General features: G+C 43.1%; 1 protein-coding gene across 1 annotated transcript in view; it reads left to right on the top strand.

Annotated features, from left to right (window-relative positions):
- PLCXD2 (phosphatidylinositol specific phospholipase C X domain containing 2) overlaps positions 1 to 25127 on the top strand; it is a gene marked incomplete at both ends in the record, with an annotated part of 43059 nt that extends 17932 nt beyond the window's left edge. Inside the window, 3 exons of the mRNA XM_082654388.1 lie at positions 11169 to 11629; positions 16980 to 17221; positions 24968 to 25127. Coding sequence (XP_082510514.1) covers positions 11169 to 11629; positions 16980 to 17221; positions 24968 to 25127 — 863 coding nt within the window. The remainder of the gene's footprint in view (positions 1 to 11168; positions 11630 to 16979; positions 17222 to 24967) is intronic.
- Positions 25128 to 25435: the final 308 nt, after the last annotated feature.

The raw sequence follows: 25435 nt of genomic DNA, 5'->3' as shown, positions 1-25435 counted from the left end.
CCCTGGTGTGAGGGGGCCTGAAAACTGGGATGGGCAGGACGTGTGTTTGCTCTAGACAGGTTAATATCATGGCACCCCTCACACTGTCACTTAAAGAATATGTATTCGTGATTTATAGAGAAATGTTGAGGTGAAATTTTACATCTTTGAAAACTCCGCATTAGGTTATCTCCTCTCCCAGTTCTCTCTCCTCAGCCCTGCTGCCCTAGGATTCCCTCCTTCTCTCCCCTTCTCCCCCTGGCCTCTCAGGCTCCCTCCCCTTTCTCGGCAGATCAGTTTAGGTCCTTCCAAGCTTCTGTCTGCAGAGTTGCACACCCGCACCCACTGCTTAATACTGCTGCAAGTATGTCAAAAGCCATTAACGCCAGAGATGAATATTTCATTTGTGCCGAGCAAACAAAAGATACCACACTTACCAGGATTCTCTCTGCATGAACTGAAAATGACTTTTTTATCCTTATCACATGTTCATATTTAAGATAAAGAGTTTACTATGTGCCTTAAAGAGATCTCTCTCTCTCTTTCTCTTTTTTTTTTAAACATCCTGCCCATTTTGTAAGGAGTCACTGGTGAAAACCTACATCAACTGGCACCAAGTTTGTAGATTATCCCAGTGATACTTTTACATCCCTTGTTGATGGGTCCCTTCAGCCACCACTCTGATACTGTGCCCCTCAACATAGCTCTCCCTGGAAGCCCACGGTGCTGCCAGAGCTGCTGTCACCAGGCAGGAAGATGCCGGGGAGGGAGAGGAGCTGGTGACAGCCTCCTCGGGAAGTGAGAGCCAAGCAGCAGGGCATTTGGAGTCCAGCTGGACCCATGCTCTCTGAAGGGCCAGAGAGGTGTCCCTGTCTATTCCCTGTCACCATTTTAGTCTGAGAGTAGTGATCTCTCCAAACCTTAGAAGAATATCCTGACTTCTTGTTCAAATGATCTTGAGTGGGAATGTTTTGATTGCCTTAGTTTTAGAACTTTTGAAAAAAAATTTTTTTAATTGCTTAAAAATCACAGGTTCATTAAAATGCAAACACTTTTAGTGAGACAGTGGGTTTGAGGGCCCAAACCTCACTTTTAAGCTCATTTTCTAAGAAATACTTTTGAAAGATTTCTTAGAAATTATATGAAGATAGAATCTTCTGGGCTCTGTGTAAATCAAGGCATAAAATCCTCTTATTTTTTCAGAAAAATTCAACCCTTTAAAATGGATTAATACATCACCAGACTATCTCCCAGAACTCTCCAAGGTGGATGGACAGTATGAGGAAGAGCTGTTGTTCAGCTAGACCTCTCAGTTTCTGCTCCCAACTCCACCTGAGGGCTGTTCTCTCTTCTTTTCCTCCTTTGGAGATGGGAGAACATTACTGTCTTTCTTTGGCTTGAACACTTATCTTTTCTCTCTCTTTATAAAGCCTGATACTGCTCTCTCTTCTGCTCTTTGCACTGACCATCATTTGATCTAGTTGACCCTTTATTCCAGCCCAGACACCTTCTGGTTATCTGAATGACCTAGCTTCATTAAGATAGAGTGTAAGCAAGATTTTTGGTCTTTTGTGTTTGGGCATCTTTAATATCCTCTCACTGTAGTTTTTGCAGCTCAGATCTTATTCATTTTCCCAGAATAATTTTTTGCTATGTATATTTTACATGAATTTCGAAAAATAAATTGGACATTCAGTACCATTTTATGCAGCGTCAGCTCCACTGGGTAACTGGCAAAACGGCTGCACCTGTTTTCTTGCAAGCTGCCTGCATTATTCTGGCCTCACCTGGTATGAGGCCAGAATATGAAATTACAAATATGAAATATGAAATTACAAGAATATGAATATGAAATTACATATGAATGAATATGTAATTATAAATATGAAATATGAAATTACAAGAATATGAAATTACAAATCATATGACCTAAAGTTCAAACTGAGATAAAATAAACAAGCCCTAACTGAACACTTTGACTATTCCTAACAGAAAATGCATGCACATTCAGTATATGTTTTAAGACCTAGCCTGCAATGAGCCGGACCATCTTAATTTTGACAGCAGTAGTACGATGAAGTGCTGATAAAAATCTGGAGTTTAGATGGCTCTTTTAAAAATAAGCTCAAAATAATAATTGTCTTTAAAAGAAATTTTGCAGAATGATGATTATGTCTATTAGAACATCTTTATTTTTATTAGTAAAAATACTTCTGTGAAATAGTGAATTTTTTTCAATCCTTTTAAATATACTTTTCCAAGTAAATGAAGCATGTTTTTTTTTTCCTTCCGAATATAAGTTTTATCTGGATTTCATTTCAGACGGACCACTCTAGTGTCAACATATACACATCGACGTGCACATAAATGCTTTGGCAACTGAGAGACATTAGTTCCAAACACCTCTATAGGTATCCCTACTATGAAGTTTTGCTATTTAAACATTTGCTATAACAACTTATAATAAGATTTGTTTTACCTGGAATTTACTTCCTGAATGAAAAATATCTCATAGCAAATTCACACGTGTGGGCTAGCAAAAACATTCAAGTTGCAGGTACATCCAGGCCAGGAGATGGAGAAATGTGTCACACCCATGGCTCAGCTGCTCTCTCAATAGGCTCAATTGTACATTAGTGCTCTCAACTTGCCACATTACTGAGAAGTGTCGTCTAAGAAAGCGAAAAGGCTTTGAATAAAATCCGTGAACCCAAGAGGCCTGAAAAGCCCATACTTGCAAAGAAAAAACAAAGTGATAAAGAATGTTGAGGGAGATGATCTGACATAAAGCGGTCATGCTCACGTCCTTAAGAACTGTGCACTAGTGTTTTAAATGTGCAAAAAATACAGAAAACAACTTCTGAAAGTATGACTTCAGAATACTGAAGAAAGCTTCAGGAAGACTCTGGTGTTTGGTGTTTTAATGCTTTCTATTATAGAAAGATTTGTTGTGGATGGTTATATAAGTGTTTGAGTGTTTTACTGGTATTTATTAAAACTGATAGGGTTTTTTGAAGAGTTGGGGAAGTATTACTGTTTCTTTCCATTTCAAATAATGCATTATAGGTTTTCCTTCTCCAAAAATCAACTATCCGACATGCCTTTAGCGATAGATTGGATTTGGCTTTTTTGTGTTTGTTTTTCTATAGAAATCACTTGTGGATGTCTAATTCTGTGATGTTAAAAGTAAAAAGTTCAAGAATATCCTTGGAACTTTCTCTCCCATATTTTCAAATTGCGTCGTAGTCACTGAATTTATTTATTCCTGTTATTGACACAGGAGCAGACTAGAGATTGTTTATAATTATACTTTTAGTGCCAATTTATACTTAGCCTACATAATACTGTGATTTTAATTTATTCCTTTTGATGTTAATTCTGGATGAAACCTAAAATAAATCCCTTAAGCTGCAAACTTCCTTTTTCTCAGTTAACTGCCACAGCAGATCCCTGAATATGAATGTTTAATGAGGTTTCACAACATTATTTAAAAACTAGAATTATTTGTTTCTCAGGTTGTGTCATTCAAGTAGAAGATAACACAAATTCCTTAATAATGAAATAATACTAATAATATGTTTGAGTTCATTCTGTTGGCCAAGGACTCTTCTGAATGCTTACCTAAGTGAATCACTTAACCTTCACCACAAACCATTGGTGTTGGTACTATTGTTGTCCCCTGTTGACAGGTGAGAAACTGAGGCACAGCATTTCAGTCACTTAGCTAGTAAGCAGTGCAGCCAGGAGTATGTATCTAGGTAGCCTGGCACCAGACGCCATGCTCTTCACCATTGTGGGAACTTTCCATGTAGCTTATCCGGAGCTACAGTGTTTCATCAAGCCAGGGCTCAGGACTTACCATTGGTAAATCTCTTCTTGCCAAACTGGCATCTTGTACACTACAACTCTGGGTCCTTCAGGGCTATGTAGGTGGAGAAATGACTTGCTGGGCCTGGAGAAGCCTGGTAGGAATATTTAAAAATTAACTGGCTCTCAACCCATTAGTGTTCTAGGGGCAGGGGATGAGGACAGAACCCTCCAATATCGACTCACCTTATGGATGGTGTCCAGTGGGAAACAGTCACTGGTGGCATTGACAGCCATGCCAGTTAAGGATAAAAGAGGTGCAGGGTCAGAGATCCAACCCAGACACGTCAGCTGTCCATTTGGTTACCAGGGAGCTCAGTCTGGAGTGATATTTCTCAGCCTTTTTTCCTCTGTGGCCAAACTAAGGAGTCTTTTTAGCTATTTCTATGCCACTCCTTCTCACTATCCCCACCCCCGCAGTGATGAAATTTTAATACCACAGATACACTGTATGGTATATCTGTTTAGGTACTCTCTTTATACCTTGAACATAAAAAGAGTAAGATTTTTTCATTCCCCCAAGAACCAATTTTTTGTTCCCTTGGGGCGGAGTCACCCAGTTGAGAATACGTGGCCTAGAGGCACCAATACATTGAATGGTGTGAGTAAACACAGGGTGGGAGGGTGGCCTTCAGTGAACAGACTTGGAGGGGTTAATGGGCTTCAAGGTTAAAGGGCCCACCAAGGGCAGGGTGGTACCTGAGGGAAGTGAGAAGAAGAGATTTTCTTAAATCTATGAGGTCAGGCGTTCTTTTTTAAAAAAAAAAAATTTTTATTTAATATTGGAGCAGAGTTGATTTACAATGTTGTGTTAGTTTCAGGTGTACAGCAAAGTGATTCAGTTATACATATACATGTTTCTATTCTTTATCAAATCCTTTTCCCAGTTAGGTTATCACAGAATATTGAGCGACTTCGTTTCTTTATGTTCTCTCTTATCCCTGAAACAGAGATACAAATTGACCTTTAAATGAAAGTTTTGAAACCCCTGGATGGAATTAATTGCCCCTACTTTCTGGCATGTATTTCTGTTAAACCACTGGTTGCAGGATGGGGTTTGGGTCTCCTCTGCTAGGCAGCGAGTCCCGAGGAGGATTCCAGCCTCCTCCTGTATGTAGCATCGGGCCTAGCACTGTGCCTGTCACACCGTGCTGTCAGTGGACATTTCCAGGGATACAGGGTTTTCCTTGGGAGCCTGTTTCCCTCAAGTCCTGCTTTGACAAGTGGAGGTCAGGCGTTCTTTGACCTGGGTCACCATCCCCACCTCCCCGGATGCCACCCAGAAGTGTGATAAAGAAGATTTTCTCTTTCTAATATTCTTCACTTAACTCTTGTCTCATTCTTCCCTCCGTGGCTCTACGTATAGTCACCTCATAATCTGAAATGCCATTGTGTTGTGATGACGTGTATCACTTCAGGGTGTGTGATTTGAATTCTCTTAGTTTTATTTAGAGACCAGCTTCCCAAGAAGCTTGCTTTAAACTCTTTTTAATTGAGTTCAGAAAAATGGCTACTGTTCCAAATTGCAAGAAATGGGTAATGAAAGTGCCTTAACTAAAAACTGTTGTGTGCTCACGTGAGGTCTCCTAACTCCCAAATAGCGAACCTAAGAAAGAGTCAAGCAGCAACTGGCGTTCCAGATAAGGAGCCAACTGGCTGTCCCCAGTCCTCACAAAGCGGCTCATTTTCTCCTACTTGGTCCCTTAGATTATCTTGTAACCTAATGCTGCCTAGGAGGAAATACCCCTAACACTGGATAGACATCCTGCTAACCTTTTCTCATTCAAATATCTCTTTCCTTGTGATTTTGCTGCCTCAGTGACTTTATTCTGAACTCTGTGACCCAGTGCACGTCTGAAATGCTCTAATTAAACTTAAAGATCCTCATCTAATTACTTACTAGAAGGCATGATAAAGAAGCAAGGCGCCCCAATATTTTTCTTCTCTACAAAGAAGTGGTGATTATTCAGCTGGTCAAAGAGCAGGAGGCATTCCTAGAACACAAAGGATGGTAAAGAGAGCTTCTACCCAGATATGGGAAAGGCAGTGCACCAGATTATTATTTGAAGATTTGAAAGTAGTAGAAGACCAACCAGAGAAATTGATCCCCGGAAGTCAGAGAGCTTGTCAGCGAAGGATAATCTTACATTCATGGCAGTGAATGTCAAGCCTGGGTGTCTGATAGAATCACCAGGCGAGCTTTTCAAGTTTTTTATTCTCAACTCCCACTCCAGAGAGATTCTGACTCCATGGGTCTTGGGTGGGCTCTTGGGCACTGGTGTTTTTTAAAAGCTCCCCCAGGGGATTCTGATGTACATTCAAAGTTGAGAATTACTGCTTTAGATTACAAAATGCTTTCACATACATTATCCAGGGTTTTGTATACATAAAGAGAGGAAATAGAGACATTTTAATGCCTTTTGATTGTATAAAGAAACAGGAAGAGACAAGAGTGGTAATTGTGAAAATGAAAGGATTGCAGAAAAAACAGTTTTCAAAAATTGGAAGAGGGCTTCCCTGGTGGTGCAGTGGTTGAGAGTCCACCTGCCGATGCAGGGGACACGGGTTCGTGCCCCGGTCCGGGAAGATCCCACATGCCGCGGAGCGGCTGGGCCCGTGAGCCATGGCCGCTGAGCCTGCGCGTCCGGAGCCTGTGCTCCGCAACGGGAGAGGCCACAACAGCGAGAGGCCCGCGTACCGCAAAAAAAAAAAAAAAAAAAAAAAAAAAAAAAAAAATTGGAGGAAAAAAACCTTACCTTTGTAGGGCTAAAATTAAGGATGATATCAATCCATGGAGTGTAGAACATTAAGGAGAGGCCTGTATGTCCATATTTCCTGCTCTGTATGGAATATTCTTGAGATGACAACAAAAGTTCCCTACCCAGAAAAGTCTGAAAATAGTCATCCAATATTTGATGACTATTATTTTCTAAAACCTTATTTAGTCCACTCTATAAAAGAGAAATATTAGAGAAGTAGAACATTTGTTATTAGGCAAAAAGTTTGTTAAAAAATATCACGTTAATATTTCCACGTGCATTCTGGGCTTGTGCACACAATCTGCATGTAGAGACAGACGAGTGCCTCAACGGTGATCCTTACAGCTTCTGGATGGTTATAATGAATAATTCTGCAGGTAGAAGTGGCAAGTAACAACCTTGGTTGTAGCTAAAGGGTGAAGTGGAGCCAACTCTGGGCTCTCAGAGTAGGGGGAATAGAAGTCAAGTCACAATGAGGCAGAAGAAAGTAAGTTGTGATCAGAAAGGAGGATATTGCATTTTGTGATTTTAGAAGTGGGCGATGACAAAGCTTAGGCTGTGACCAAGAGAGTGAGTGACAGCTACTGTCAACAAAGTAGAGGCTAAGCTATCATCTCCATGGCAACCAATAAGATGGAGATGGAGAGGAACAGTGCTTCCGGTACAGGAAAGAAAATCTTCCAGACCCTAAGTATTTAAGATAAGGAGTTTCAGTTAATCACCCCTTCTTCCCTCTAGTTTCCGGCTAACAGAGAATGACTTATAATAACAATAACAATAGTTCAACACTTAGTATGTATCGGCATTGTTCCAGGCACTTTGCATGCATTCCAATGTTCACAACAGTTTTTGTGACAATCGATACTATCATGCCCATTTTACAGATTAAAAAACTGAGACATAGGGTAGGCAGCTTGCCCAATATGGGTTATAAACGCTGGTAGACAGAGTTGGGGTAAGAGAATATTTTATGGAAGCTGTCAGCAAAAGTAAGTGCATAGAGTCCAGGAAGGGGCCTGGTGAGGGATGAGACTAAAATAATACATTGGAGCGGTATTGAGGAAAGTCCTAAACCCCAGTGTCCAGAGTTTGAACCTGATCTGTATCTTGAGATGATTGACTTTCCAATATGAACAAATTGGAGAGAGGCTGGACTGAAAGGACAAGTTAGGGTTGTTTTGGTCCTGATTAAAGGACTGGTAATGAGGAGGGTGGCAGGTGAAGGTTAAAGGAAGAGACATGTTTGATGTCTGTTGTAAAAGTCAAATGCAAAGATTTAGTACCTGGTTGATGAAGTGGGTGAGGGAGAGGGAAGAATTTAATTAGAATCCGAGGTTTCAAGTCTGAGTAACTGAGCAGAACTTCAAGAGAGGCACTTTGTAGCGGTGAGAGGGACAGCATGAGTAGCTGGACTTTGAAAATCTGTAATTTGTTGTGTCAGCAGGCCGGCGTGGATGGAAGACCACAGGAGAAGTCGGAAACATAAATTTGGAACTTAGAAGAGTCTGAGCTAGAAATGAAACTTTTGGTGCCGTCTGCATAATGGTGCTGTAGTAAAAACTTGGGAAGTGGATGAAATCTCTGAGGGTGGGAGAAGGAAGGAATAAAGACCCTTGGAAAACGTTTAAACTGGGGAACAAGAAGGAGGGAGAGGAGCCAGCAAAGGAGGCCAAAGGAGAGAGGTAACAGGATAGGAACACCCAAAAGTGTGCATCGTGGATCACAAGGGAATGGAAGGTTCCAGAAAAGGGCTGACTTAGCAGACCCTCAGAGAAGCTAAGAAGAATAAAGCCACTTGGAGTTGTTGATTCCAAGGTTATAAGGATCAAAAGTAGCAATAGAAGGATAGGAGGTGGCCTCCAACTGGAAGGAGGGAGTAGATCAGGGGAGACAAAGGCCACACGACTGGCCTCTTTTTCAAGAATTCAACAACTGGGAAGAAAGAGAAGATGGGGTAAGGCGTGTAATGGAAAGTGCTTTGTTTTGTTCTTAAGATAAAGAGGACCACTTAAATCTATTTTAGACAGTGATAAAAGAGCCATGGAGAGGATGAGTGAAGATGTACAGGCGCTCCCAGGTAGTAGCAGCAAAAACACTTCCCGCGGCAGAAATCACAGCAGGGTGAGGTTCTAAACTATTTTCTAACCTTATCATAAAACAAGCCAGAACTCATGGAGCAGAGATCCCTACCAACTCCACACAGCAGTTCTCTTCGAGAACAAGGCAAGGACCAATGGAGCAGGGGTTTTTCCACCTCTTCTGGGGGAAATGTGTGAATTTAACCCATACATCCCAGGGCAGAGGGGGAGAAGTAGCCCTAAAGACAATCTTTAAAGAGTGAAATAACTTCTTTCAGGTGTAGGGAGAAGAGGAAACTTTGATAATAAATCTGGAGTGCAAAATATTAGGATTTTCTTTTTTTAAGTATTATTTGCACATTGTATAACTTGTAAATATTCTGGTGAGGGTTGGGGCATTTTTATCCAGGTTTTTGAAAAAGAAATAGTTAAATGCACTTAAGTACCTGAATGTTATTCTCTCACTCTATGTGAGTGAGGCCAAACACTTCCTGGAAAAAAGTAAGTAGAAAGGCAAAAATATTGACAGTGGTTAATGAGTGAGTGCTGGCTTTGACTGCTGGAGGCCTCGGTAGGACAACTGCTGTAAACCAGTCAGCAAATGGCCTGTTCCCTTGTCCTGTCTCTTCCTATCAAGGGGACGGAAGTGGGCAGTGCTGGGCACCCAGAATGGAAAAGGGAGGAAAGAGAGAAAGAGGGACTCCCGGTTCCCAGGGAACGTGCACACCCTCCCTCTTCTGTGGGATGGGCTGGGTACCCTGTGTATTCAGAAATGGTCCCTGGGGGCCCATTGCTGTCAGAGTGCCGCAGAATCCTCAGACACAGAGAAAAGCCTCAGAGGTTGTTAGCATATCTCCCTCTGGACATGAAACTGGACTCAGCACCAACAAGAGAATACGAGAGGATTTGCTCTCCTCCATGCTTGGATAATGCCTATTCCCTGATACCCAAAGAAGAATTAAGTATTATGCGGAACTCACACTATATTACACACTCAATCCCGAACAGCTGGGCTGCTGATAAAATCTAAAAAGAAGAGAGAACTGGCTGTTCTCCATCTATACATAATGTATTCGTAATAAATCTCTTGATGAGGAGGTATGAAGATCTCCTATTTCTGTGCAGCCCAAGGAAGCAGAACATTTGGCAAGTATCCAGTGAGTCTTATTAGCAGAGACAACCAGTATGGAAGCTCCAGGGGGACTTGCCCCACATTTCTATTAGTAACGGCAATTTTTTTTTTTTACCTTAAATATGCTAGTAATTCTCTTGCTTGCAAAATTCATTTTGCCTAAGGATTGATAACTATGCTTTTTCTTAGTAGTTACTGAATACCCTCCATGTTGTAGAGACTACATAAAAATAAAGCATCGCTTGCCACCTTTTTTTTTTTTTTGCTTTATTTCTGAGAGGATAGAACAGTAAAGCCACTCCCAGAATGATTTATTTTCAAGAAAATGGAAATAATAAAACATGAAACAGTAGAGTTGTGTAAAATCCTATATTATGTATGAAATGCCTACTCTACAATTTAGTAAAAAGGATAACTGGTGACAGTCAAGAGTATTCTATATGAATATAAGAATTTTGATTCTGGTGTGGGTGGTAGTGATTAAGAACAAGGTTGGTAGTGTCAGAACATGACACTTTCCTCCTAGGTTTTGCTTGCAAAGTGCAGCCGCCTGTGTGGAGCCCCCCAGGGTCAGGGCCAGTCACCAAGCCAACCAAATAATAATGGTCGACACCAGATAGAAACCAATGACGAAACAAAAGATATTTGTTAAAGATAATTTTTACTTAAGTTACTGCTGAAATATTTTCTCACTATAGTTAGAAATGTGTCTCTCGTGGTCACTTAGACTTTATAACAATAAGATCATCTCAGTGTCTAGGAGGATCCCTACCCTCTTTAAGGAAGAGAAATACAACATGCATTTGATCATTTAATAGCAGATTTGGCTTATTTGATCATTTGATAGCAGATTTGGCTTATTCAAAAAGAGAGACGTGGGCTTCCCTGGTGGCGCAGTGGTGAGAGTCCGCCTGCCGATGCAGGGGACATGGGTTCGTGCCCCGGTCTGGGAAGATCCCACGTGCCACGGAGCAACTGGGCCCGTGAGCCATGGCCGCTGAGCCTGCGCGTCCAGAGCCTGTGCTCCACAATGGGAGAGGCCATAACAGTGAGAGGCCCGCGTACCGCAAAAAAAAAAAAAAAAAAGGTATTTATTAATTAATCAATACCTTATACCAGCAATGTATGAAATTATAGTTTTACCGCAGGCTTGACAAGCTGCTAATAAGACTATGTTACTCTTATTTGTGTTTATTTCATCCCTAGCAAGCTTGAAAATTTTTGCAAGTATTTGTTCACAATATTCTGCATGTGTGCTTGGTTCTAAATTTTTGTTGTTGTTTTCTTATCAATTGGATTATCTGTCCCAGCTCCAGTCTCAACCCCTCTCCTCACATTTATTGCTTCGTATAGGCTCCCATGATTCATTCAGTTACTGGGTAGACGAAAAGTCCCCAGTGGGGCCTGACCAAACCCCAGCTATCAAACGCCTCGCCAGGATCTCCTTGGTAAAGAAGCTCATGAAGAAATGGTCTGTGACTCAGAACCTGACATTCCGAGAACAGCTGGACGCTGGGATCCGCTACTTCGACCTGCGTGTGTCTTCCAAGCCAGGGGATGCCGACCAGGAAATCTACTTCATTCACGGGCTTTTTGGCATCAGGGTCTGGGATGGGCTGATGGAGATTGACTCGTTCCTCACACAGCACCCCCAAGAGATTGTCTTCCTGGATTTCAACCACTTCTATGCCATGGACGAGGCCCATCACAAACGCCTGATTCTCCGGATCCAGGAGGCCTTTGGGAACAAGCTGTGCTCAGCCTGCAGTGTGGAGAGTATGACGCTCCAGACGCTGTGGGAGACGAAGAGCCAGGTAGGAGGGAACAGAGATTAGCTTCCAAGGGCAACAACGGAACTCTTTCTGCTTTTTCTGTGTCACCAGCTCTAAGGCAGCTCACTCCAGGGCTCTTGGGTCAGAAGGCATAGATTGTTTGGGATGATAAAGATCTGCACACCAGTTCATGGGCTCTAAGACGACTCCAAGGGCTCCCCTGGGCACAGCTGAACTGGGATTAACTTGTTTGGCAATGGCCTGGCCAGAACCAGCCCAAGGCAGAGTTGTGAAATAGGACCAGTTGGCCATTACCATTTTTCTGTCTCCCATTGTATCTGTTTTCACACTCCTAGTTCCCCTTAGGGATCATCTGTCCCATCCTGTCTTCAACTCAATATCAGATAATCCCTGCCAAATATTGCTTGATAGCATTAGCTGACAAAGGCACGTGAAGTGATTCGTCTCAGAGGTGTTAGTTAACATTTTGAAAGGCCATCTCCACAGAGTTTGGGTCAGCGGGGAAGACAGTTAAGGAAGGAAGAACCCGCAAAGAGATCAAGGCTAGAGGAGCATCCCTAAGTTGAGAAGAGCCCCAAACCCAGACCCAGGAAGGACAGACTCAGGAAAAGGAGCGCGGGCCTCAGATATATTCTGTTCTGGTCCCAGAGGATGGTGGATAGTGAGAGAGGAGAGCTTCAGGAATGGTCAGCCTCCAATTTAGACTCTCTTTAAAAAAGAAAAAGCAAAAAAGTACCTTTCATTCACAGTTGCTCCCTTACTCATAGATGCATTAACCAAAGCATCTTAAAGAGGCAGTGATTTTTGAACTGAGGGAAGAGCTTTTAATTAGAAAGCAATTAAAGATTATTCCTTTGCAAATGTATGGTGAACACTAAGTACGTGCCGAGCTCCATTCTAAGCACTTGGGATAAATCAGTAAATAAAACAAAGATCCTTGCCCTAATGGAGATTTCATTCAGGTGGACAGAGATAGATCATAGATAATAAACATGATAAATACAGTATAGAGAATGTTAGAAGGTAATAAGCAATGGAAAAAGAAAGCCAGGCACAGTAAGGGGGAACCGGGGATCTATGGGTTGGAGGGTTGGTCACAGTTTTAAATGTGTTGATCAGGGTAGCCCTCATTGAAAAGATGACATTTGAGGGAGTGAATCTATTGGGGGAAGAGCTTTCCCAGCAGAGGAACCAGTCAGAGCAGAGCCCCAAAGCAGGAGGGTCCCTGACATGGTTGAGGAAAAGCAGGGGCCACGGGACTGGAGAGCAGAGCAGCGGACGAGGTCAGAGAGATAATGGTTGATCAGGGGGCCCTTGAAGGCACTGAAAGGACTTGGTTTTTACTCGGAGTGAGGAAGGTTCTGGGAGGGTTCTGAGCACAGGGTGTTGTGGCCTGACTTAAGTTTTGATGGTATCCCTCTGGTTACTAGGAAGAGCCCTGGAAAGACAGAAGGGAAGTACAGAAACCAGTGAGGAGAGTAGTGGGAAGTGGTCAGATTTGGAATCCACCAGAAGTTAGACCTAATAGCGTTTCCTAACTGTTGGGATGTGAGGATTCCAGGATGACTCCCAGGCTCGGCCTGAGTAAACACCAGGAAACAACCAGGGAAACACCAGGTGGTTTTGCACACCCATGAAAGTGCTGAAGGTCTTTGAATCTACGAAGACTAATGAGTTAACTCTTAGTATCTGTTAAGTTTTATCTAAGCTATTTTTCTTCACTAAAACTTTTGTAAGTGATATTTTGCCAAATATTTATCACACCTCTCCCCTAAACCTAAGTTTATATCTATTCAGACTCGCAGGTCAAATTTGGAGAGATTTGGGCTTCCCTGGTGGCGCAGTGGTTGGGAGTCTGCCTGCCGATGCAGGGGACACGGGTTCGTGCCCGGTCCGGGAAGATCCCACATGCCGCGGAGCGGCTGGGCCCGTGAGCCATGGCCGCTGAGCCTGCGAGTCCGGAGCCTGTGCTCCGCAACGGGAGAGGCCACGACAGTGAGAGGCCCGCGTACCGCAAAAAAAAAAAAAAAAAAAAATCTGGACAGATTTTTCCCCAGTGGAATCTCTCTCTTAAAATGCTAAATAATACTAGTAACAAGAGCAATAACACATTTATTGAGCCTTTACAATGTACGAAGTACAGGGATTAACTCATTTAATCCTCTCAACAACACTATGACATAGGCTGTCATTATTATCCTCATTTTACAGATGAGAAAACTGAGGCAGGGAGCAATTAAGCACCTTGCCCAAGAGAACATTGTCAGTGAGCCACAAGGGCCAGGACTCAGTCACAGGCTGTTGGGCTCTACGAGTTCCCACAGCCTTCAATGCTCTCCCAGGGCTGTTCACACATCTTGGTGATCTTCACAACTAGTGTCATAGACGATGCTAATAAAAACACTTTCTCCTTATTCAAGAGCCCTATTATCAGAAGGTCTCAGAGGGTTAGCAGAATGGGAGACAGGGAAGATCCGTGAGAGGGCTTTTGAATACGAGGATTCAGGTAAGGTTAAATTTGAGTCCAGCTAAATTTATAAACAGGTATCTGTTATAGTTTTGTAATTTTATGCACAGATAGTATTCTGGATGGGCTGCCACATTGCATACTAAATCATTTAGAAATTTGCAAGAGAAACAGGTAATTTCAGGAATAGTGAATCATGTGGACAGTGAATTTCTAGCAGAACAGTAAAGATCTGTTATAGTTTTTAAGTATGGGCTAATCTGTGTCATTCAACAACCAATACCCCTAAAATTATAAGGAAAGAGACTGTGATGATGTGTCAGAAAAAAGGAGCATGTCATCAATTTGAATTCCAGGATTTCCCTGCTCCCCTTCCTTTCCCAGAGGTTTCCCTGCTAAACCTCTTCTTAAAAGCTAAAGAGATCTCCAACAGAGCTCTCAATCATCTGCCCCCTGCTGGGGCAGTGCCATACTGGTGGTTAAACTTTAAATATTCATTATATAATGAACTGCCTTGCATGTAACCCCCAGCGTATTTTATTACTACAGTTTGATAGAAAAAAGTGTACCACCATTCAGTCACATTTCATGTACTCAATATGCAGTTATACCACAGCTCACAGGTATGTATTTACCAGTACATAGTGGTTATGAGTTTTGAGGGTACAGTGAATTGGAAGATTTCGTCTACAACTTGGCAGTATTTAGAATCTTAATGAGAAGGTAAGAATATGTGCCGCTAGTAAACTATAAGACAACTGACATACAATTACAAGGCAAAACTGCCTCAGACGTGCTGTATGAAAAAAAGGGTTTTGTAATCCATCAATTGAAAAATAGTACGTAGTATAAATCTGCATCCCAGGGGCCCCTGTAAAAGAATGATCAAAATAAGAAGAGGTCAATTAAAGAATAATTCTTAAAGGAAATGAGATTTTAAATCTGAGTCTCGAGAGAAAACCTGCATATGAATTGCTGAGCTGGAGGGAAGAATATCTCAGACAGAAAATACAGCAGAGCAAGGTCGGGAGTCAGATGCAAAACACAGGCCCCGGGCAAGACTTACTGCCCCCCAGAATTCTGTAGAATGAGGGCTGGTTTGCTAAGCCAAGCTCCTACCGTAAACAGAAATTCCCCCTATAACCTTTAGGATCAGATTACTTGAGAAGGCTCTTGAGGAAAGCCATAAAGCCCCTTTTGTAGAATGTGTCCTTTTTGCTCCTTCTCCAAGACTGAGTGAAGAACAGCGCTTTCCTTTCATCCCCTGACCCTCTGCTCAGGGGCCAGGCAGCATGGGAAATGGTCTGACAGGCCCTGTCGAAGGATCCCACAGCCTCCCGCCTCGCCCACAGTCCATCTCACAGCACAGCTTTTCACACTTACAGATGCTGGAAACCCCAGCCTTCCAAACTAGCCAGTTACAACGCCAGCAGGAAATCTTCCCCAATCTCCCAGGCAACCTGCTTACGATGAGCCTGTGATTAACCTCATTAACCCGTGTGTTTACCACCAACATCATTAGCAGGCAGTCAGACATTACTCAAAGCCATTAAAAGCAGCAAGAACAACTAGCCTGTTCAGTGCTTTGAGCCTGGTGCTCCCTAGCTCTAGGCCTTCAGGAGCAGTTAGGCTAAACGCACCCCGGAAACAAGACACACATTCAGAGCTCTTGCCCTTGGGTGCCAGGAGAATTATGCTGTGAGCCCAGCTATTCGAGGACTGCGGTCCACGGAGTGTAAATACACACAATGGACATTCCTCCAGGGAAGAATTGCTGGTACCCGCGAGGAGAAAAAACATAGTACTTCTGGAAACCTAAGCATCAGAGCTCTGAATTGGGACAATCGAAATAGCAATTCCCTGTCTCTCTGCTGCCTTCAGAAACTAATTAATGCCGTGGATGTGGCTTGCTAATTATTTGCAAAATCACTACCATCCTGAGAGGTCCCACTGGAGACCCATCCGGTACTCGAAGTCTTCCCTGCCTCACATAGCTCACTCCCTCTCCCGGGAAGGGCAGTTTCATTCAGAGTCAGCACGCGCAACTGAAAACCTACATCCTCCCAAATTCAGTTCAGTGTATTGATCTCAACCCAAGAGCTAAGGGTCAATTTCGTGAGCATAGGAGTCATAACTTATAGACAGGACTAACCGCTGAGGTTCTCCACCTGGGGTCCAGAGGTTCCCAAGGGGAGTGGGTTAGGGTAGAATTTAAGAAGTCTGTGAATTTGGATGGGAAAAGCACTACATACTGGCTTTTAACCTCTAACTGAATATCAGTATAACCACTGATTATGTGTGAGCAGTCACCCATGGCAGTGTCGGCAGTGTTGGCAGTGTCGGCAGTGTTGGCAGTGTTGGCAGTGTTGGCAACTCCCTATGACTTTGTCCCCACAGAAACCACAGATATTCATTTAGTGCAGATATCTTGAAATATTGTGTATACTCATCACTTACTCAAAATTATGGAACTTATTAGACTTAAAACAAAATATTTTTATTTAATGAGTTTATTATGAAGTGCATACATTAATTAATTTATTACAGATTTAATTATCATGTTGATAGCTATATTTCCATCTCATTGATTTTCTTTGTAATCCTATCTATTTTATTTTAGACATTCATTTAAAACCATCTGAGAAGGGGTTCAGGAGTTTACCATACTTCCAAAGGTGTTCATGACCCCCAAAACGTTAAAAACTTCAAGTCAGGCATATAGCAAGTGCTTAAATCTTTGCTTATTAATTTTTCTAAAAAAATATGTATATAAAAATTTTTGAATTTCCACGTATGTTTGTATGTGTGCGCCTTTCCTCCTAGCAATCCATCAGTGTGAAGCCGAGGAGTTAGCACTCAGCTTGTTCATGAAGTGCCCTCCTTTATCTGTTCTGAACGTTTCAGGTTCTCATCTTCTATCACTGTCCCTTCTACAAGCAATACCCCTTCCTATGGCCTGGAAAGAAGATCCCAGCGCCCTGGGCAAATACCACAAGTGTGCGCAAGCTCATCCTCTTCTTGGAGACCACGCTGAGTGAGCGCTCTCCCCACGGATCCTTCCACGTGTCTCAAGCGATCCTCACGCCCAGAGTGAAGACCATCGCCCGGGGCCTGGTTGGCGGCCTGAAGAACACGCTGGTCCATAGGTAAGAATTTGCTTCCTTTTCACAAGTGAGGGTTAAAAAAAAAGTTTTTATCTTGATTCTCTTCTGAATAAACAGCAAACAGCAGTAAAACCATATACCTTGAAGATTTAAAATAACAAAACAAAACCCAAAAAACCTTATATTTGAAAAAGTTGTGTACTTGAGGTGTCTTGCATTAACCGTGGCCAAAGGATCTCTAAACACTCTGTTAAAAGGTACATATTATAACATAAATACCCTCTACATTTCAATATGGAGACAAAGCACTTTCGGCCACCACCAGTCCGTTCACGTCTGGCTGGAGATGCCATCATGTTCCTGCCCCTGCCCTCAAAGCTGGCCCAAGCACTCACTCTCTTAAGAAGCATTAAATGAGACTGCTGTGCCAGGCAGTAGGGATTCAGAGATGACCCTCCCAGGATTTAGGATGTCCTTTCTCCCTTCCTTAGTGACAGTGAGTCCTAAGAAGCAGCTCAGGATACCACCTACCATGCCATAGCTTCAGATACTTCCTCGGAGCAGAACTGATCCTGACTGTACAATTAGGCAGGAGAAGCTCCAGAAACGTTGTGTTAGATGATGTTCGTTATCCTGGGCACCAATAAATGATAGGGGTCGTCAAGAAAAAGGATGGCTTGTGTATATGTACATGTATGTGTGTATGCCTATGCCTGTGTATAAAGGGAATGTTATAAATACATTTGGCTAATAGGGCATCCCTCACAATCCAAGCTGAGGAAACCAGTATGTTTGGATAACAAGGGATATTTACGAGAATCACTTTGGTTCCTGAGTTCCAGGTGCTGAGCACCAGAGTTCAGATAATGAAAGATTCATCAAAAAACGTGTCCCTGTCTATTTGGATAGTTTGGATATGACTTCTGGTAACAGGTGTTCACCTGGCAGGAGTTTGGATGACGAACTGAGAGCTTCTGATTGTGCTGGCCGTGAACAGAACCAGAAACCTCTTTCTGTGTGGCTCTACTAAGTCTTCACCGAATTACCTGTGCTTAACTTGGGAAAGAGAGTTTCATAAACCAAGACCAGAATCATGAACTTTCCTTTTTGTAGTACATGCTCATATATCCATACCATTTCCTCATGCCTTTGGTAAATTTGTAGATTAACATTATTTATTTATTTATTTATTCAGCGATGAACAGGAGCTAGGTCCAAAGACACAAGATGAATAATCTAGTCATTGCCCCCACAGACGTACATTCTATCGGGAAAAATAAACATGTAAATTTCTATGTAACACTGTGAAAATCACTATAATAAAGTCTGTGCAGAGAGCTGTACTTGTAAGGAAGAGGAAGTCTTTAAAAATAAGGATGTGTTATATCTGTATAGTGTATTCTGAATATAGAGCACCCTCTTGCAGATGATTTCATTAGGTTCTTAAAGTAAGCCAGCCTCCAGGAGGGCACGTTGTCTAAAGCATGTTATTGTCCCCACTTCAGATGGGCCCAATGAGGTTAAGTGACCCAGACCCCCAAAGCTGGTAAGAGTCAGTATTACATCCCATCCGTGGACTTCTGACTGTTGGACCATTGCTCCTTTCAGCATCCAAGCACTGACTTGTATGTAGCACATTTCAGTGCCCTGTTCCTTTCTGCTCCACTGGTCTGTGATTGTCTCACTAGCACCTGAATCCGGTCAGCTCTTACTGGCTACAATTCTGAACCCACAAAGTCACAATGCTTTTCATACTCGTGAGTTCCTGCATCTTTAATCTGGCTGCAGATGAAGCACAAGGCTCTTCCATTGAGAGGTAACGATGGCGCACGCGCCCAAAGTCCCAGCATCCTAGCACGCCAGAGCCTTAACCTGCTGGCTGCAAGCACACATCTGGGAGATTGGAAGGATACTGGGGCATCTCGCCGCCTGCTGGTCACAAGAATGTTACCGAGATGCATTAGGCTTCCTAGGCCTCCACATGAGCTGCTTTGGTCAAATTTGTTCCCAAACACCAGCACGACAGGTGGCTGTCATTTCCCCTGGGCTATTGAACAAGCGTGTTGACTTAAAAAATATATATGCACAACGTGAGAGCTGCGAGTTAAGTTTTATTGGGGGCAGAATGAGGACTGAAGCTCAGGAGACAGCGTTTCAGATAACTCTGAGAAGCTGCTCCAAGGAGGCGAGGGAGGAAGCCAGTATACAGAGGAGCTTTGCAACAAAGGGCAGGTTGTCGGGAACGTCAGAAGATTATTGCTAATTAAAGAAAAACAGATATCTCAAGTTAAGGAATTTAGCGCTTTTCTATGTACGGAAGATGCAAGAGTCTTGGCTCACTGTAATCATTCCTTTGATATGCACCTCAGCCATCTGGGGCCAGTATCCTGACACATCCTGAGTTTCCTCAGGGCTCACCGCAGGGAGTGGCTGCAGTCTGGCGGGCTGCTAGATGGCAGGTATTCTTTTCAGCCCTGAGTTTCCTCGGCTCACGTTTGAGGGGTATAGTCATTGATGACTGTGACATCCTTTGTTTATTGACATGGCAGGAAATATTTCATTTCTCAAGCATATGGAAGAAGCAGTTGTCACAGGCCTTCCCTGAGAGCCAACACCCAGAAGGTCTGTCGTAAGGCACAAGGGGTGCTGTCAGACTGGTCCTGGGCACCAGTTATCAGCTTAACCGAGAGGAAAAGGCAAGGTATATTTTCCTATAAATGTAGTGGTGGTTTTCTCAGCAGGCAGTTAACCCCCCCTTCCCGCTAACTCTTAGGTCAACTTTGGACTTGTGATTTTGTTTGCTTGAAGCCATGAAAAATATATCCATTCTTATCTCCATTTCATTAAGATCTTCTTGTGAGTTTCTGTCTTGATCTTTCGTTTGGAACATATTTCTCTGTCTCCTCTTTTGCCTGACTCTCTGTGCCAACGACCTCCCCAGTCTTGAAGGAGTGACCTTGTGCAGGTGATGTCCCGAGGGCCCAGAGCTCGGGGCACAGGGGGTGTCCCCTGTGGTGCGCCTACCTGCTGCGGTGCAGGGGTAAAACATAGCCATTCTGACTGAATTTCTAAGGTAGTTTCCCCTAGATTCTTAGAAACCTTGCACTCCCACTGAAATCAAATGAAAGCAAATTTTGCCTAAGCCTGAGGGCACAGCAGCATGGGGCCGCAGAAGGGGACACAGACTGAAACCAGAGGCCCAAGGTTGAAGCCTGACTTGGTTCCTGTTACGGACTGAATTGTGTTCCCTGGAATTTCACATGTTGAAGCCCTAATCTCCAGTACCTCAGAACATGGCTATATCTGGAGATAGGGCCTTTAAAGAGCTGGTAAACTTGGGCTTCCCTGGTGGCGCAGTGGTTGAGAGTCCGCCTGCCGATGCAGGGCACACGCGTTCGAGCCCTGGTCCGGGAAGATCCCACATGCCGAGGAGCGGCTGGGCCCGTGAGCCATGGCCGCTGAGCCTGCGCATCCGGAGCCTGTGCTCTGCAACGGGAGAGGCCACAACAGTGAGAGGCCCGCATACCACAAAAAAAAAAAAAAAAAAAAAAGCTGGTAAAGTTAAAATGAGGCCATTCAGGTGGGCCCTAATCCAGTCTGACTGGTGTCCTTATAGGACGAGGAAATTAGGACACACAGAGACACTGGGGATGGGTGTGCACAGAGAGCAAACCCTGTGAGGACACAGGGAGAAGGTGGCCATGTGCACGCCAAGGAGAGAGGCCTCAGGAGAAACCAAACCTGCTGACACCTTGATCTTGGACTTCCAGCCTCTAGAGCTGTGAGGAAATAAACTTACGTTGTTTAAGCCACCCAGTCTGTGGCCTTTTCTTACAGCAGCCCTAGAAAATTAACACAGTGCCTTAGAAACAGACTACCTGGGCTTGCCTGGTGGTGCAGTGGTTGAGAATCTGCCTGCCGATGCAGGGGACACGGGTTCGAGCCCTCGTCTGGGAGGATCCCACATGCCACAGAGCAACTAGGCCCGTGACCACAACTACTGAGCCTGCATGTCTGGAGCCTGTGCTCCGCAACAAGAGAGGCCACGATAGTGAGAGGCCCGTGCACCACGATGAAGAGTGGCCTCCGCTCACAACTAGAGAAAGCCCTCGCACAGAAACAAAGACCCAACACAGCCAAAACTTAATTAATTAATTAATAAACTCCTACCCCCAACATCTTCTTTAAAAAAAAAACAGACTGCCTTTGACAAATTTCCTGAGGTCTCCGAGCTGCGCGTTGTCTTACCAGATAAGTGGGGTTAATAAAACCGCACAAGATTGTGGAGTCTTAACAGGGAAGCGTCTCCCACAGTGCCTGGCACAAGACAGGCATGCCATGCCCGTCCCTGCACTGGACCAGCCCTGCTCTCAGTGGGCCTTTAAGCCAGGGGGAAGTTTGTGAGCTGCTGCTCTGCAGCCCTTGGGATTCAGTGCCTCACGGCCCCACAGCAGTATCTGACTCAGCCGTCTGCACTGATCTCTTGGTAAAGAGGTCTTGGTGAAGAGGTCTTGGTGAAGAGGGCTTGGTGAAGGCCAAGAGTTAAGAGAATAGAGCGGCCCCTGCTCAGTGGGTTCTGCATTTCCTCGTTATTCGATCCTTGTGTGCAATCCTGCTTATTTGATCCTTGCCCTGGGGAAGGCTGACACGAGAACCCGAAGCTGACACAGAGCTCTTTGTCACGGAGAGGAGACCACAGGTGCTCACCTTTCCCTCTGCTCGGCCTCCAGGCCTCCAGGGGTCCTCCACGGGCTGGCTCTGGCTGGAGTTGGCTGGAGGTGCCTTGACCAAACCTTTCATTCTCATTTCCCCGTGATGACCGGAAGGTGGTGCCAGAGTCTCATACTTAAACGTGGATCAGCGGATTTTTTAAAAGGAGGCTGAAATGCATCAGGCTCAGGGCTGCTGTGGCCTTCGTGTGGGCCCCTCTGTGTTCCAGGTCTTTGTCTCCAAGGGATGACTGCATTTGTGACCCTTCCCTCTCAGGACACAGTTTGTCACCTAAGCAGCAGGATATGACCACTTTAGGAAGTTTTCTTACCCCCACCCCCAAATCTCTACCATTTATGATTCCTTCTCTGGTCCCCAACACTTACAGAGTACTTATTATATCCCAGGCCCTCTTCTAAGTACTTTACACATATTACTTTATTTAATTCCCCCAAATCTATATGAAGTTTTATTATTATCCCCATTTTACAGGGGGAGAGACTGAGGCAGAGAAACTGAATAGGTTATGGTCAAATCAAGGGTACTACTAAATTGTCAGGAACCCCAGTTAAGAATGGAAGTACCCCTGTGATATTGGCTTATTACGTCATAATTAGCTATGAATATAAAAATGCAAATCAATTTGTGAGATGTGTTTTAGCCCATGGCTGATCATAGAGTCTGCTGAGCGAGGGAAGAGACCCAGGACTGATTACAGTTGTCATGATGAAAGGAAAAGAAAGTGGAGAAGGACAAAATGCTTCAAGGCCTTGCCAGCGTTGCCTAGAGAGAGACTGAGAAGTTGAATGTACACTCAGAGGAGGGAAGACAGCTTCAGAGGCACAAGGTGGGGAGAAGATGACAACCAAGGACAGTGTTACCAAAAGCAGAGAAAGGGGCCATTAAGAAATAAACTTAGCTTATTTTCAGTTTTTACCCAGAGAAAATCCTTCCTAAAAACAACCTCCAGTCTCTTAACCAAAACATAAGCCCTGGTTTGTGTCTTCCTTATAGCATCCTCAATGTCGCAAGTATTTAGTGAGCTATTGTCACCATGATGCAAAGCTGAGTACTTCATTACTCCCTCCTCTATACCACCCGTGGTATTTTACACTTACTACTAATATAGGAACTATCACATTAAACTGTCATCGTTTGTTTACATCTCTGAATTGTGAGCTTCTTTGGATCACATTCTGGCTTTCACATAGAAATTATAACATGAGACTGACAGACTGCATTTGTAAGACAACTGAGCAAGCATTGGTCCAATAAGAAGCCACACGTGCTGCTGGAATAACTGTATATCCATATGGCAAAAGGGAACCTTGGCCCCTGCTTCACACCATATATAAAAATTAACTTGAGATGGATCCTAGATCTAAACATAAAAGCTAAAATTATAAAACAGGAAAGTATCTTGTGACTTGGGAGTAGGCAAAAGTTTCTTAGACAGGTCACAGAAACCATAAAAGAAAAAAAAGATAAATTAGACTCCATCCAAATTAAGGAATTCAGCTCACCAAAATATGCCATTGAGAAAATTAATAGGCAAGCTACAGGTGGGGATAAAATATTCAAAAAGCTTATCTGACAAAAGGCTAGTATCCAGAATATATAAGTAACATCTACAACTCAACAATTAAAGGAAAAAGAGCAAAAGAGAGAATGGGTAAAGGAACTGAGCAGATGCTTCCCAAAGAAGATACACAAATGGCCAATAAGTACATGACAAACTGCCCAACATCATTAGTGATCAGAAAAATGCAAACTAAAACACTGTGAGATAACTTTACACATCTGCTAGAACAGCTAAAATTAAAAAGATTTATAGCACCAAATTTAAGAGAGGATGTGAAGCAAACAGAACTCGCATACTTTGTTCATGGAATGTACAATGGAACGACCTCTTTGGGTAAAGATCTGGAAATTTCTTATAAAACCAAATGTAAACCTAACATATAATAAAACAACTTCACTCTTTGGTACTTACCCAAAAGAAATGAAAATAAATGTCCACAAAAAAGACTTGTATAAGGATGACCATAACAGCTCTATTCATAATATCCAAAAACTGGAAACAGTCCATTTATCCATCAATAGGAAAATGGATAAATTACAGTATATTCATACAATGGAATACTATCCAATGACTAAAAAAGAGAACAAATTGCTGATGCATGCAACAACATGGATGAATTTCAAAACCATAATGCTGAGTGAAAGAGCCTCACACACAAGAATGCACATTGCATGGCTTATGTGTAATTCTAGACCAGGCAAATTTAATCTGTGTTTTCTTAAAAACAACAATAACAACAACAGTATAATTATTGCCTCTGGAAGAATGGGGGCAGGGATCGATGGGAAAGGTGAATGCAGAACCTTCTGGAGTGCTGGTAATGTTCTATACCTTGAGATGGGTATGGGTTATATATATACATTTGTCAAAACTCAACCAGTGTTCACTTAAGCTGTGTGCATTTTACTGGGTATAAACATCACGTCAAAAGGGAAACAGGTTGAAAACAAATACTGAACCCTAGATCTGCATGCTGAGATACTGAGGGGAATGTGTAATAGATGTTTGCAGTTGGAATTTGTCAAAAATATAAGCTGGATTGATGCCCAGATATATGGTAAGCAAGTATAGTAAAATGTTAGTGGTAGAATCTAGATGGTGGACATGCTCACTGTAAATTTCTTTCAGTGTTGCGATATGTTTGAAAAGTTTCATGATAAAATTTCGTGGTACAAAAAAATTAAAGAACTCACCAATAATTAGCCTCTTGATCTTAGTTTTTCAAGATCCTGTTGACATGGTATGTCTTTGGTGATTGAGGCGAAGAATTTCTTCTTCCAGCACAGAAACCCTAAAAGTACAGTTCTCTAATGGACTAGACATCACTCTGTCCCTGAAAAAGATTTAAGCTTAAAGGGACAAATTTGGTGTCCCTTTATGACACCATGAGCTTATGCCTCTGTTGATACGCTTTTGTTACATTAACAGAAATGTTTTCTTTCCCGTTTCTAAACGCTACTCTCTGTTCTCTCTTGCCCCAACACTCTCCTGTGTAGGAATCTTCCTGCCATCCTGGACTGGGTGAAGACTCAGAAGCCTGGAGCCCTGGGTGTCAACATCATCACGTCTGACTTCGTGGACCTGGTGGACTTTGCCACAGCTGTCATTGAATTGAATGACCTCCTACAGGAGGACAGAGCTTTGGCTAAATGCTGATTTAACTTGTTATTTAACTTAATATTGAAGTTGTTGATCCAGGCTAGAGTTCTGAAGGGTTTCTTGTTAAGTTGGCCCCTGGGCAGTGATGGTGAAGGGAGTCAGAGGAGGGGATATTTTTTTTTCCCCTCCTCACAGGGCCATTTGGATAAAATTACAGGGCTTTTAATTGCATTTTTCCCAAATGAGACTTTGTAAAAACTTAAGTCCGAGGGAAGAAAGCTTGTTTCATGTGATCAAGGTCAGCATCTCCCCAACGGCATATGATGTTGAATGTAATATGGAAGTGGGGTTTCCAGGTTCCACTG

The sequence above is a fragment of the Grampus griseus genome, assembly GCF_964374135.1.
Source record: "Grampus griseus genome assembly, chromosome: 5".
In the NCBI taxonomy this organism is placed as follows: domain Eukaryota; kingdom Metazoa; phylum Chordata; class Mammalia; order Artiodactyla; family Delphinidae; genus Grampus; species Grampus griseus.
This window is presented reverse-complemented; position numbering and strand designations above follow the sequence as displayed.